General features: G+C 40.3%; 1 protein-coding gene across 6 annotated transcripts in view; it reads left to right on the top strand.

The window, feature by feature from the left end:
* LOC120415674 (aquaporin AQPAe.a) overlaps positions 1 to 14,039 on the top strand; it is a 113,883-nt gene that overhangs the window by 33,459 nt on the left and 66,385 nt on the right. The window contains exon 1 of one of the 6 annotated variants that reach the window (XM_052706854.1): positions 13,145 to 13,302. The exons of 3 other annotated variants lie outside the window; for them this stretch is intronic. In XM_052706854.1, coding sequence (XP_052562814.1) covers positions 13,266 to 13,302 — 37 coding nt within the window. In that variant the 5' untranslated portion in view covers positions 13,145 to 13,265. Of the gene's footprint in view, positions 1 to 13,144; positions 13,303 to 13,330; positions 13,425 to 14,039 lie in introns of those variants that run through there. 2 more of the 6 variants (XM_052706859.1, XM_052706858.1) reach the window with 2 other exon arrangements.

Here is a 14,039-nt window from a genome sequence, read left to right as displayed (position 1 = left end):
AATCCACTTTGTAAATGCCGGCCCCGATACTCTTCACGGGTGTTCCCCTCAGGAACAGGGAAAGATTTACTTCACAACATTAACTGAAGTTATTGTAAACTCTAAAAATCGTAAACAGACTAAAAAAATACCGAGTTTACAGGTTGAATCGCATTCAAACTTTAAATCTAGAGCATCAGATCCTATTTCAACTAATCATCCTCATATTTGAGATTCAAGCTATGTACATTGTACACCTGAAATGTCTGCAAAATTGATTAATTTGTTACATCCTAGTACATAAATACTAGACGTGTTGCGTACACATAGTTTCCTACCTGTGTAAATCTATTGCGAAATTAAAATAAGATAAGCGTAAATAATGCACTCGTGCATACCCGATGAAGTTTCACGATTAGTTTCGTCATGTTCACTAATCACACCGCACTAATCAACGATTTTATCGACGACGATTCACCGCCGCGGGCGTAACACGGGTACTCGTACTCATCAATCAGTCCCGCAAATTGAGTGTTTTAGTATGTGTGTGTGAGCTATTGTTTTACACACGTTTGTCAATTATTGTCTCAAGTGAGGTACTTCCCTACTCCACGTAGGCTTTTCACACACGTGTCTTCCGGCCTCTTTCGGCGTGGCGCGTAAAGTGATTTCAACGCGCGCGCGCTCGCTCGTTTCCAATATTGGGTTGTCTGCCAGCAGTAAATCATCATAGAATCTAAGCTAACTGGAGTGTGACGAGAAGGTGGGCCTATTGAAAGAGAAACCCGCCCCTGTCTCGGAAAACGATTCAAATCTGCTGCCGCGAGCAGGAAAATTTGAATTGTTTTTCATACATTTTTTTCTCACCTTGTGCCAACACCGTTATGGGAAATTGAAGGCGGTGGAAAAAAATATGCAATTTTCCTGGACGTTTTTCGAAGCATCTGTGAACGCAGCACGATGTTACGACGCCGTGTGAGTGAACTTTTCCTACCGCATTCAGGGAAACTTCAACGCGCGACCCCCAGACTGTGGTGAGGTTATGTAAGACACAAGCGGTTTTCACTTTCGTTTTCTTGTATCTACGATAGGGGGAAAAAAAGAAGAGAGGCCGTTCTTGGCGTCGGAGGTGGTTTTCTCCGCTTGATTGATTTCTCGCCCAATTCTTGCAAATTGCTTTCGACATAGCTATAGAATCGGATGTTTGAGAATGAAAACAACAAGCGCAGTTATTGCCGGTGTTCAGCATACCAGAACGTTGTTGTTGTACGCTGAGCGCGCGCGAGAGAGCTGCTAAATGGGTACCGTATCGATCATGGCGGTAATTACCTGTTTAGAAGTAATTTGCACGCTGTTATGTGCAGAAATGGAAGCTCCGATACGCCGATACGTTCTCGTGATCGGGGCAAAAACATTTCTCAGGAATTTGCTAATCAAATTCACGTACGTACTGATAGCTGATAGCGTAAGAGCCTCTCGGGGCGGGTGCATTTCCTGTCTCCAATATATCTTGCAAACGTACAATTGCACACTACTACTTGCTGCCAATTATTTATCATTAGGTAGATAAAAGGTTTGCGATGTCACGACCAACAGACTTGGGAATTTAAACAACTTCATTCGGCTTGCATACCTGACTGATATGGAATGGTTCTGGCTCAAAAGATCACAAGTTTTGTCATTTTCTAAAACATGGATACTCACTTAAAAAACAGTTAAACATCTGTCAATTCAGCTTTACATTGTGTTTAGTGTTACAGTCCAAACTCGATTACCCAAAGGACATCGAATTCGAGTTCTGCGATCCCTTTCGAGTCAAATTTGTTTGGTTGTCTTTTGAATTACCAAATCCAGATTTTTAAGCAAAGATGGCGTTCGAATGGTGAACGCCCGAAATGTCAAAATCACGCAGTGGTACCAAAATTGCGAAACAAGTGTGACACGACATGACAGCCATACTTTTTTTCTAATGTTGGTGCTACTGCGCGATTTTGACATTTCGGGCGTTCACCATTCGAACGCCATCTTTGCTTGAAAAGCTGGATACATTTTCTCAATATTTCATCACCACCATTTTGGACGCCATCACTGCCCATGATCGCATAAATGTCCCATATACATTTTCATCGTTTTAGAGTTAATGATGTAGTTTGGTTCAAAATCGTTTGCTCTTTCAGAAAAGCCTATAACATGCAGTACTTTTTTCTAGAAATCAGGAGGAAATCCTGTTTTTTCACGAAATCTTAACACGTTGCCTTATGAGTGCGACACAGTCCAAATCCGTTTTTCTCAGCTTGCTGTTTTTGCATATGGGACATTTATGCGAACATGGGCAGATCATGGATTTGAAAAATCAAATCACTGCAGAGTAGAAAAAATCAAAGTACACGTGTTTCTGGAAACCCCAATGTTTATGCTTCCCCTCGAGTTATAAGCCTGCACTGTCATTTATTTCAATTTTTGTAAGCCAGTGTAATCGAATCTGTATTCTATATGACAACTAAAAAAATATTTCAAAAACACCGATTTATCAAACACTTTTCAGCATGAGTCATTAGGGTGTAATATCAGAACCGATTTTCCAGCACAGCAATTTTTTAGTTCCCGATTGGTTTAATCCTCCTTTTGCACAAAGCGATTTAATTTTCTATTGGAATTTGTATAGGAGAAAGCATTTTTTGGATTTTGATATCTATAAAATCCATGTTTCACGTTAAACCAAGACCGGACTCATATTCGGTTGCTCTAGAAGGTGCTCTGTAACTTCTCCGAAGAGAGTATGGTGCTAGCTTACCCCTAAATAAGATACAGCGTCCTCAAGACTCGTCTAAAACGTGTTTTTGCACTAAAATCTCTGAATAATTTTATCTAAATTAGATGAAAATAAAAATCTAGATAAATCAAGTATGAAATGCCATAACTGACATAATCTAAGAAATGCTTTGTTTCAAGATTTGTGAAGTGAAATTATTCTTAGTTCAAAATATTCAATTCTATAAAACAGGTGTACTGCCGCTCTAATCGTGTCCGTCCCATATGTAAAAACAGCAAGCCGAGAAAAACGCGTGTCAAAGTTGTCCCGCCCATAAGGCTACGTGTTAGAATTTCACGAAAAAGTAGATTTTCTCCAGATTTCTAGAACAAAGTACTACATTTTATTGGTTTTTCTGATAGTTTACATGATTTTGAACCAAACTGCATAATTATCTCAAAATTGACGAAATTACATATGGGACGGACTAGCTTCGAGCGGCAGTGTAGGAGTCGTCTCTCTGAGTCCTGCCTCGGTGGAGTCGCTGGTAGGCAGTAGGAGTAGGAATCTCGTAATCGAGAACGTCAAGGCAACGCTCTAGAGCGAATAATTTGATTTTGATTTTTGATTTGATTTTGAAACAAGTTTTGAGTACCTCTAACGTACTCTAACATCGAATGATTGCAGATTTATATTTTGGTTCATCAGAATCAAAAGTACTACCAATCTTGCCAGAAAATTTAACTTTCCTCGCTCAGGTGCAATATTTCCCTTTTCTTGTACACACTTGTACGCCACGCCACGTGAATCACTCCGAATGTCAACAAACAACATCTGCATCAACACGTGCTTCATCCTCCTTAACCGCACCGAACCTGTACCGCTGAATCGCGTTTTGTTGTACCCGTACAAGCCACCTCTAGGTTCGAGACGTCTCCAGCGGCGAACCTGTTCCAAGCGGCGTCTCTCGTGACGCCGGCGTTTCGTTTCGCCGGCCCAGTCAATTTCTTGCATAAACAACACTTTTTACCCTGACTTTGGCCGGGCCGCAAGAGATTTCCGCATACTCGGTGCAGTTAGGTGGGTTATCCCTTGATTAGTCAGTGTGGAGTTGGATTGAATCTTGAGCGAATCTTGAACCGATCTTCGAAGGTTAGTTTTACAGCCGTGTGAGGTGTGTATGCTTGCTGTGAGCCAGCTTAGCCTACAAATAGCCACAAGTAGCTGGTGGGAATTTATGCCACTTTCTGTTGATTCAGACACTCGCGTTGACTTCGTGATGAATTGGAGATAGCAATGGCAAAACTGGAGATTTACGGGACATTTTTATTGATGTTTACGCTTAGATGAATGTGAGCGATTGTAGTATTGCCAACAGCTACAAAAATTCCGTTATAACTAACGTTTCCTTAGGATTTTTACTATGAATATGAATTGTTTCACAAAAAACAGCCAGGTAAAATATGACAAAAAGCAATAACAGTAGTCTTCGAGTATGATTTTTTATATCGATTTGGTGATTTTGGTAAAATTGCAAAAAAAGCTTATTAACTTTCAGTCGTAATTTAGGTAAAGTTACATCTTAAAAAAGTATCATTTTTAGTGTGTAACATATAGTAAGATTTACCGGGACCCGTGGAGTAGGGGTAAGCGTGATTGCTTTTTTCGAGAAGAGATTTTTGACCATGCCTTCCGTCGGACGGGGAAATAAATGTTGGCCCTGGTCTAACCTAGAGGGTTAGGTCGTTAGCTCAATCCAGGTGTAGGAGTCGTCTCCCTGGGTCCTGCCTTGGTGGAGTCGCTGGTAGGCTGCTGGACTCACAATCCAAAGGTCGTCAGTTCGAATCCCGGCAAGAGCAAGATTTATTTTTGTCCATGTGCATTTGCGTTTTGAAAATTGAGAAACTGAAAGAATAATTAAAAAAAAACCTGATGCAGAATATTGTAGTCGATATTGATTAGGGGTACATATTTTGATTATGATAACTTTATTTATAGCATGAGATGAGGACAACGAAGGGTCGTTTATCAATAAAACACCAATAAATTAAGCTCTGCTGGCTCGCTCGCTTAAATACATGAATTTGATTATAACTATAGCAACATTGAACCAATCCACACTGGTGTACCATTCTAAAGCAAGGGGGGGTGCACAATGTTTCAACCTCCAACCTCCAACGTGTCTATTTGAAAGTCTGATAGGCGGCTGGGCTAGGTTAGGCTGCTCTCACTCTCCTTCGACCACTTACCACCTTGCTTGCACTCTGAGCCGCAGTCGGGTGTCGATTCGGTAGGGCTCCATGTGCTTACCCGTTGAAGTCTCTCCAGAGTATCTATAGATTGTTGTATACGTTGGTGGTTTGTTTGGTTTCGTTCGCTCGTGGACTTTTTTTTTATCAAAATCACTCTCGATTTTCGCTTTCAGTAGATAAGTTTCCTTCCACCGCGACGGTTCAGTGCTTGATCAGTGCCAGTTCCGAAGACCGCTGCAGCAAAGCCAGTTTTGTCCCCACCTTCTTTGACTTTCGGGGTTGTTCTCTCTGGGTCGCAGTTACTTTCCCCTCTTTGGCGCTGCTGCAACCGTTGTTGGCGGATTCGTTGGGTTCGTCGTTGATTGATCTCGCGTGACTCAGGGAGCCGTGCGTGAGTCAGTTTGACTCTTTCATTTGAGCCGTTCAGAGTCAGAGACGTTGTTGGTTCGGGAAAATTCGCGCGCGCGGAAACTATTGACTGCTCTCTTTGGTGGGGGTTAATTTTATAAATCATCGCCGTCAGTAAGTTTGTTAGTAAAAGTTTACCCAAGGAAAAACAAGCAACAGTTTCGTGCCTGGAGGTTTGTTGCCTTTTTGTGCGGAAAGGAAGCCCATTAAATTCACTTTAACACTTCGAATACCAAGCAAGAAAAATAATATATGTAGAATAATTTGAAATAAGACGAAATTTTTTAAACGAAAATGCGTGACTTATTCTGTCAGAGTGCACAGTATAAAAAGTGTGAACCTGAGTTTATGAGCTGCTTACTGAAGAGCACTTTTTTCCTAGTTTTAACTTTGGAGCACCACTAGTGGGGGTGAAATTGGGTCTGGGGAGTGACACACAGGAAAAAATAAATATAAATAAATTTTGTTTTATAAACTTAATCAATTAAAATCAAACAAGATATGTTGCAAATTTTGTAATAAATATTTGTATGAAATATATTTGGAACTAATTACATTTGAAGTTTTGGTTAATACTTTTCCAAAAAATTGTAAGGCAAAAATATATGACAAAAAAATCAAAATTATCATGTAAAAAATGGGATACATAACGTCATGATTCGAATTCCCGGACGCTTCGAAACCCGGACACTTCATCTTGTTTTATCAATTATTTGGAAATAAGTTCGCATTATGAATGTCAAAACTGTGTTATTTGATGAATTCTAACATCAACTTTTATTTAAAGTTTGTTTGAACGCTGTAGTTAATGCCAAAACAATTAAATAAAATAAAATTATAAGTTTACCAAAAATGCGAAACATTTCAACTGAAATATTTCATAGGAGTCCGAAGCACCGGGAAGGCAAAGCAGAAATTTATGTTTATGATTTCCTTGAATTCTAGCAAATTTGTAAATAAACTATCGATTGTTTTGATGTTAACAGCTTATTTGAGACCTAAAGAATGCCATTCACTAAAATTTCAGTCCAAATTTGTGCGATTCATAAGTAAAATCGAGTGTCCGGAATTCGAAGCAAAAGTGTCCGGATTTCGAATCAGCTTTTATCAGTGTCCGGGATTCGAAGCACAACAAGTCATTTTAATTTTAAAATTTTGACGAAAAATTGATAGAAAAGACATATTTTGCCTGGATTTTCTTGAAACTGACTGTTTATACTATATCCTGATGATATTTCTACATTTCCAACTTATTGCATGATTTTTTGCCAGCTATAACAAAAATGATATGCTACTAAGTGTCCGGATTTCGAATCATGACGTTATTGTATACTTTTTCAATCAAATGAGACACTGATGCTAATATTTTTCTTATTTTTCATGTTGAGACAGTTTCCTTCATTAATAAATTAAATAATAAGCTGTTATAGTCAAAAGCGTAACTGCAAATCTGTATATTGTGATGCCTTTTGCTCCTAATAAATAAGATGGTTGAAATTAGTTTTTATTTATTAACCAAGAAAACTAAATTATTCGAAAGTTATTTGAAATACATTAACTACAATGTTTAAGCAAAACAGCTGTTTGTATATATATATTTTTATATTTCCGTATATTTTGATAATTTCTGAGATCCATGAAATTTCCAAGTGATTTGGTATTGCGATATAGGGATCATCCATCCACGTGGAAACCTTAGGGGGGAGGGGATTCAGCGGTTGTCCACGCTCCATACAAAAAAAAAGTTTTGTATGGAAATCATCCACGAGGGGGGGGGGGGGGAAGGGGTTGGGTCCTGAGCAGGCCGGCAAAATGTTTCCGACCCAGCGTACACATGAAGCAAACCAAAATGTCAGTTTATTGCTATCATGTGACTGTAAGCCTACTGTGTCCGTTCAACCACTGCCGCCTGACTCGTGCCGGTCGGCTGCAGGAGAATGAGAGACGTGAAAAAATGAGCTACACCCACTTAATTCGTTGTCGTATGACTGACCCGTAAAATCCTCTCTAAACACTATTTTGACTATTTTTAAACAATTGAATGGGCAAAACACTTTAAACTTATATAACTTATGTTCAAAATTACATTTCCACGCATAAATACCAACTTTTTGTGTAAAAACTTGTTTCTTTATGTGTGTGCGTGCAACGTCGAATGAGCGTTGGTCGACTACTGCCTCGCATTGCAGCTGCTCAGTGAGCTAGGGCACTCACGACTGAGTCGGGTTTGTTTATGTCACGGTTTTGCGGTTCAGTGAATGGATCTGAAAAAATCGTGTATGCGTCGCTGATTTTCGCGTCATTTTCAGCTCTGGTCCTGAGGCTACAAAAAAGTGTCCACATCAAAATAATGGATACCGTGATTATTTCAAAATTTTCAGCGTGTAAAATCACTTGGCCTGCTAATGAACATAACATATTCCGCATGTGTGTATATAGTGTATCATACACATCTTTTGAAGTGTTTGTTTTAATGTAAAATATATTGACAAATGCATTGTTATCCGAGCATTCGTTGGTGAAGGTTGTCTGAATCAACATGACTCGTCGCGTCCCGGCGCAAAACGCCGGCAATATTGCCCTACCTGCGGCTCAAGCAGGCAAAAAAGTGGGAATTTCCAAAAGGAAGGTTGAGGCCTCAACTGATGGCCAAAAACCGGGAATTTCCAAAAGGAAGGTGCTTTTGGAAGTGACATCGAACAGCAAAAAGACGAAAAAGAGCGACGGTACTGTACCGATGGATGAGGAGGAGGAGAACTCTTCATCGCACGAGGAGCAGCTTTTGAAGAACAACAAGTTTGCTGGACTGCCTGACGAGAACCAGGTAGCGGAAGCAAAGGAGAATGAAGTGAAACAGCGAAAGGAGAAACTGCCTCCTTTTTATGTGCGGCAATCAGCAGCTACGATCGACTTTCGAGCGGGGCTGGTTGAACTCATCAAGTCTGGGAAAGTCCAAGGCAACATTCGTCTGTGTCAGGACGGATTTAAGGTGCTGGTGCAATCCAGGCAGCACTATCAACTGGTCAAGGATTACTTGACCGAAAACGAGGCGGAGTACTTTACCCATGATGTCGTCATGGATAAGCCGTTCAAAATCGTCGTCAGAGGTCTGTACGACATGCCAGTGGAGGAATTAGCTGCCGAGCTAAAAGTTTTGAAACTGGATGTGTTGGCCGTGCACAAAATGAGCCGACGCAACAAAGACATCAAGTACCGTGACCAGCTCTACCTGCTGCATTTGGCTAAGGGATCGACGACGCTTCCTGAGCTGAAGGCAATCCGAGCGGTTTTCAACATTATCGTGTCGTGGGAGCGATACCGACCAGTGCATCGTGACGTCACACAATGCTTCAACTGCCTGGGCTTCGGGCACGGAGGTAAGAACTGCCACCTGAAGCGTCGTTGCGCCAAATGTGGTACTGATGCGCACATCACGTCCCAGTGCATCCAAGATTCGCTGGTGAAGTGCCTCAACTGCAACGGTGAGCATTCGTCAACCGACCGAAAGTGCCCCAAGAGAGCTGAGTTCGTGAAAATTCGGCAGCAAGCATCGACGAAGAATCAGCCTCAGCGTCGTAGAACTCCTCCAGCCCTGGTGGAGCAAAATTTTCCACCTCTTCAACCGCGACGCCAGGTCCCGAACTTGGCACCGTTACCGTTGGATCCCAGGAAGAGAGCTGAGATGAATCATCCACGGCCGGGTTCCAGCCAGGAGCCGAGACCGCCACCACCGGGCTTCAGCCAGGAGCCAAGACCAACCCAAGAACCAGCAGTTGAGGAAAATGGTAATGATCTTTACACCTCAACCGAACTCCTCAATATTTTCAAACAGATGTCCGCTGCACTGCGTGGATGCAAAACCAAGACCCAGCAGATTGAAGTGCTGACCTCGTTCGTCATCCAGTATGGATCGTAGGTCCCTCAAGCTGCTGAATTGGAACGCTTGCTCCATTAGGAGGAAGAACTTAGAGCTGGTGGATTTTCTTCGCGAGAAGGAGATCGACGTAGCTGCCATCACGGAAACTCATCTGAAGCCCGGTGAAAAAGTTTATCTGCAAAACTACAAGATTGCGACGCAGCTCGACAGGACCACGTCTGGAGGAGGAGGTGTGCTTGTCGCTGTTCATCGTGATCTCAAGCCACGCCGGCTGCCACACTTTAAGCTGGACATCATCGAGGCCGTTGGAGTGGAAATTCCCACTTCGGTTGGCCCAGTACTCTTCATTGCTGCATACTGCCCACGTCAGGTGAATGCCAGAGATGGTTCAGCAGCAAAACTGAAGGGCGATATCCAGAAGCTGACACGGCGGAGCGCAAAGTACATCATCGCTGGTGACCTCAACGCGAAGCATGAAGTTTGGGGCAACAGCAGGAGGAATCGGAACGGAGTGATTCTGCACAACGATCTGCAAAACGGATACTACAACGTTGTGAGTCCGGATCGTCCAACGAGGGTGGCTCGGTCTGGGAATCACTCAATCATCGATTTCTTCATTACCAATATGGCTGAGAACGTGGCTCATCCTGAGGTGTTTGAAGAGTTGAGTTCTGATCACTATCCGGTGGTTGTGGAGGTTGGAGCTTCCGTTACTCCGCAGCGGCAACCAACCCGGAAAGATTACCACAACGTTGACTGGCAGCAGTTTCAGCAAGTGGTAGACAGCAACATCGACTATGATCAACACCCGGAAACTTCTGCTGATATTGATCGTTCGCTGGAGGTGATCCAGCAGGCTATCAACCAAGCAGAGGCTGCCAACGTTCGGGAGGTTCCTGTTAATTTTAAGGTAACTGATATTGACGTAGATACTAAACACTTGATTAGACTTAGGAATGTTTATAGGAGACAATATCAACGGACTGGGGACTATGACAAAAAGATTTCAGTTAACAATTTGAACAAAATCATACAAGACCGACTTGACAATATTAGAAATCAAGAATTTTCAAAACATGTAAGCCAGCTTGGGAATTATTCAAAACCATTTTGGAAACTTTCAAAAGTTCTTAAAAACAAACCAAAGCCTATTCCTCCTCTTATTGTTGAGGATTCTCCTTTGATTACATCCGAGGAAAAGGCAAATGCACTTGGGCTTCATTTTGTTAGTTCACATAATCTTGGCGCTTCCATGACCAGCCGTAAAGAAACATCAGTTGCCAATAGTATTTCAACAATCAATGACTCTACCTTTGAATTTCCTGCAGATTCCCATGTTTCTGGTGAGGAAGTCAAAGTTGCAGTTAAACAAATGAAAAATATGAAAGCTCCTGGCTTTGATAACATTTTTAATCTAGTGTTGAAAAAACAGAGTGATCAGTTCTTTCAACATCTAGCCAATATTTTCAATAAATGTTTGCAACTTGCTTACTTCCCCACCAATTGGAAGCTGGGCAAAGTCATACCAATTTTGAAGCCTCAAAAAGATCCAACATCGCCAACAAGTTATCGTCCCATTAGTCTTTTGAGTAGTCTGTCCAAACTCTTTGAGAAGGTCATCTATTCAAGGCTTTTGGATTTTACCAACGATAATAATATAATTTTGAATGAGCAGTTTGGCTTCCGAAAGGGACATAATACTGCTCATCAGCTTACGAGAGTAACTAAAATCATCAAGCAGAACAAGCTTGAGTCTAAATCAACTGCTATGGCTTTGTTGGATGTTGAGAAGGCTTTTGACAATGTTTGGCATGATGGTTTGATACATAAACTGTATTTATACGGTTTTCCAATGTATCTTATCAAAATTATCCAGCACTATCTTTCGGAGAGATCGTTCAGGGTTTTTCTGAATGGGATTGCTTCTGGATTATTCAACATTGATGCTGGGGTTCCCCAAGGAAGTATTCTTGGCCCACTTCTATACAATATTTTTACATCTGATTTGCCTACTCTTCCTGGTAATGGTGTGTTGTCACTTTTTGCTGATGACACTGCCGTTATTTATAAGGGTAAAATAACCAGATATTTAGTCGGCCGTCTTCAGAAGGGTCTTGACGTTCTTTCCGAATACTTTGGCGACTGGAAAATTCGCATAAATGCAGCCAAAACTCAAACCATCATTTTTCCACTTTCCAAATCGGCCCGATTTGTCCCAAAGGATGATGTTTTGATTAAAATGAATGATGTTTCAATACCCTGGTCAAAGGAAGTTGTATATTTAGGTCTCATACTTGACTCGAAACTATTGTTTCGACAGCATGTAGATAAAATATTGAACAAGTGCAGCATTCTCATCAGGTGTTTGTATCCTTTAATTAACAGAAAATCAAAGTTATCTTTGAAAAATAAGCTAGCAGTTTACAAACAAATAATTTACCCCGTTATTGAGTATGCAGTACCTGTTTGGGAGTGTTGCGCTAGAACTCATAAATTGAAGCTCCAGCGTGTCCAAAACAAGGTACTCAAAATGGTTTTGAATGTTCCTGGCTGGACTAGATCAAGTGAGGTTCATGAATTAGCAGAAGTAAAAATGTTGGATCAGAAGATTCAAGAAAAATGTTTGAAATTCAGGGAAAAATGTGCTATATCTGAATACCCCTTGATTCAAGGATTGGTTTAGTTTATGGTAAGATTAAGTTAGTTTTAGGTTAGGTTATGTTTTCTTTATTTTTTTTTTCTTCATTGTACCTAGTGTTACAAAAATGATAAATCATATACTTTTAAAGTTATGAATATGAACAGTGTTTAAATCACGAAAAGCAAACTAAAGCTGAAGAGCCACAGCTGACCACTTATTATGTAAACCAAATGTAATTATTATAAGAAAGATTCAATAAAGTATATTTAATTCAAAAAAAAAAAAAATTTATTGACAAATGCATGGATTAGTTTTTTAGAAACTTATAAAAAAATTAGGCGTTGAGTATGTTTAAGGATTTCGTTTTGACCATTTAGTTGTTATGGAATTATTTTAATTGGGTACTAAAACCCTATGTCAATTTTTATGTACAACGGTAAAAAACACGATAAAAAACCATTTCTGATCACTTTTTTTCATTTTAATGCAAAATTTTTTTTTGACAGGACAACATTTTTCCGATGGATCAACTATGGTCCCCTTGGAACGAGCTGTCAAGTAGGAGCATTTCTGTCAAGAAGGACCGCGAGGTTAATTTTTCAACATTGATTTAAAAATCCATTTTAAACTCTTTGTGCTCGTACAAAGGGTCATTGTACTCAGAAAAATAAGCTTTATCGCTGTAAACAATAATATCAGCAATCTAAGCTTCATTTTAGGACCCAATTGTTGTTATTTTTGCACCAGCAAGATTTTATTTTAATTTAATTGGTTGTTCTTTTGATTTGCTTCATGTGGCTTTGCCATTGTTTGGAAAATGTATTGACGGATGAACTTTATTTGAAAATGAACTCGAGGGCATAATTGCAGTGCAATATGTTGAATAAGTGATTAATTTTCTGCTTGGTAGTCCAGCTGTTAAGTGGGTTTGATCCTGGGACGAAGGCCCGTGCTGCGGCCAACGTTTCGCTTTCAATTTTCATTATCAGCCTCGGGCACGAGCATCGGAAAGCCCATCCTGTGTATCCTCATGCTCCTCGTCGTCCCATGAGCACACCGAACGTCACGTGTTTGATCAATATCTGGAGGACGTTTTCCAGTCTGAACTTCACAGTGTAAAATCTACCGTTCGCGAGTGCGCTCTCTCGGGATCCGGGGCTGACCGTGACCATCGTCGTGCCGTTTCTGTTGGGCTCGTGTGCTCTGCTAGGGTGCTTGCTAATTGATTACAGAACCTCGGTGGTTGTGGATCTTGGACCGTACTAGATCGTGTGGAGTTGAGATCAGTTGAGCGGTGGCCGCCTAGGCGTGGTGATATCCTGCAAAATTGTTTGTAAAAGACGTGGACATTTGGCAATGATCCCAATGTTTAGCAAGTTCGAGTTCAAAGAAGGTAGTGTGTTTATGTGTGGATGACTCCTAAATGGTCGTTGGTGGTGAAGGTGTAGGTGTAGGTGGTGGTGGTGGTGGTGGTGGTGCTGAGGGGCTTTCGTGTCCGTATTATGAACGGAGCAGGTATTTGCTATTTTTGTTGTTGCTGCTTGTGTTGCTTGTCGATAGAGTTGTTTTCAGTTTGTTTGTTTGTTCTAAATACAGTAGAAAGTTAGAGAGTGGATCAAGGTTTATTTTGATTTTGCTTTTTTTTTCAACATACACATTTATAATTTTTATAACTAGATTATCATCCGAATTTACAAAAAAAATGTTTGCTTTTCACAAGCAAAGTAATCTTATTGGGATTGGAGCCGAAGTTATTCTACTTTAGAATAAGAAGGCAATGACTTCATTTAGTGTTAAATGTTTAATTTTTCGGCTCTGAAGCTTTAAAAAGTAGGTTTTATTAAAACTATAACAATATTTTTTTGTAAATAATAACAATAATAGTTTGAACTAGTTTTATAGTACCTTTAGAATGGGTTCACTCTGTCAATATTTTTGGATTGGTTATGTTATAATTTTACAATTTGGCAATAATAAATTTTTAACTTGGTTTTTTTAACGTGTTAGGTCTTTTGTGTTATTTGTTTTGTTTATGTCTTTTTTTTATTCCTAAATACTCATTGAAAAAATTCGTAGCAATTACAACTAGTTTAGTTTTCTGAAAATATTTAATATATAGAATAGTTAAAT

The sequence above is a fragment of the Culex pipiens genome, chromosome 2 (genome assembly GCF_016801865.2).
Source record: "Culex pipiens pallens isolate TS chromosome 2, TS_CPP_V2, whole genome shotgun sequence".
NCBI lineage: Eukaryota > Metazoa > Arthropoda > Insecta > Diptera > Culicidae > Culex > Culex pipiens.
Note: the sequence above shows the minus strand (reverse complement) of the source record. Positions and strands in the feature narration are given on the sequence as shown.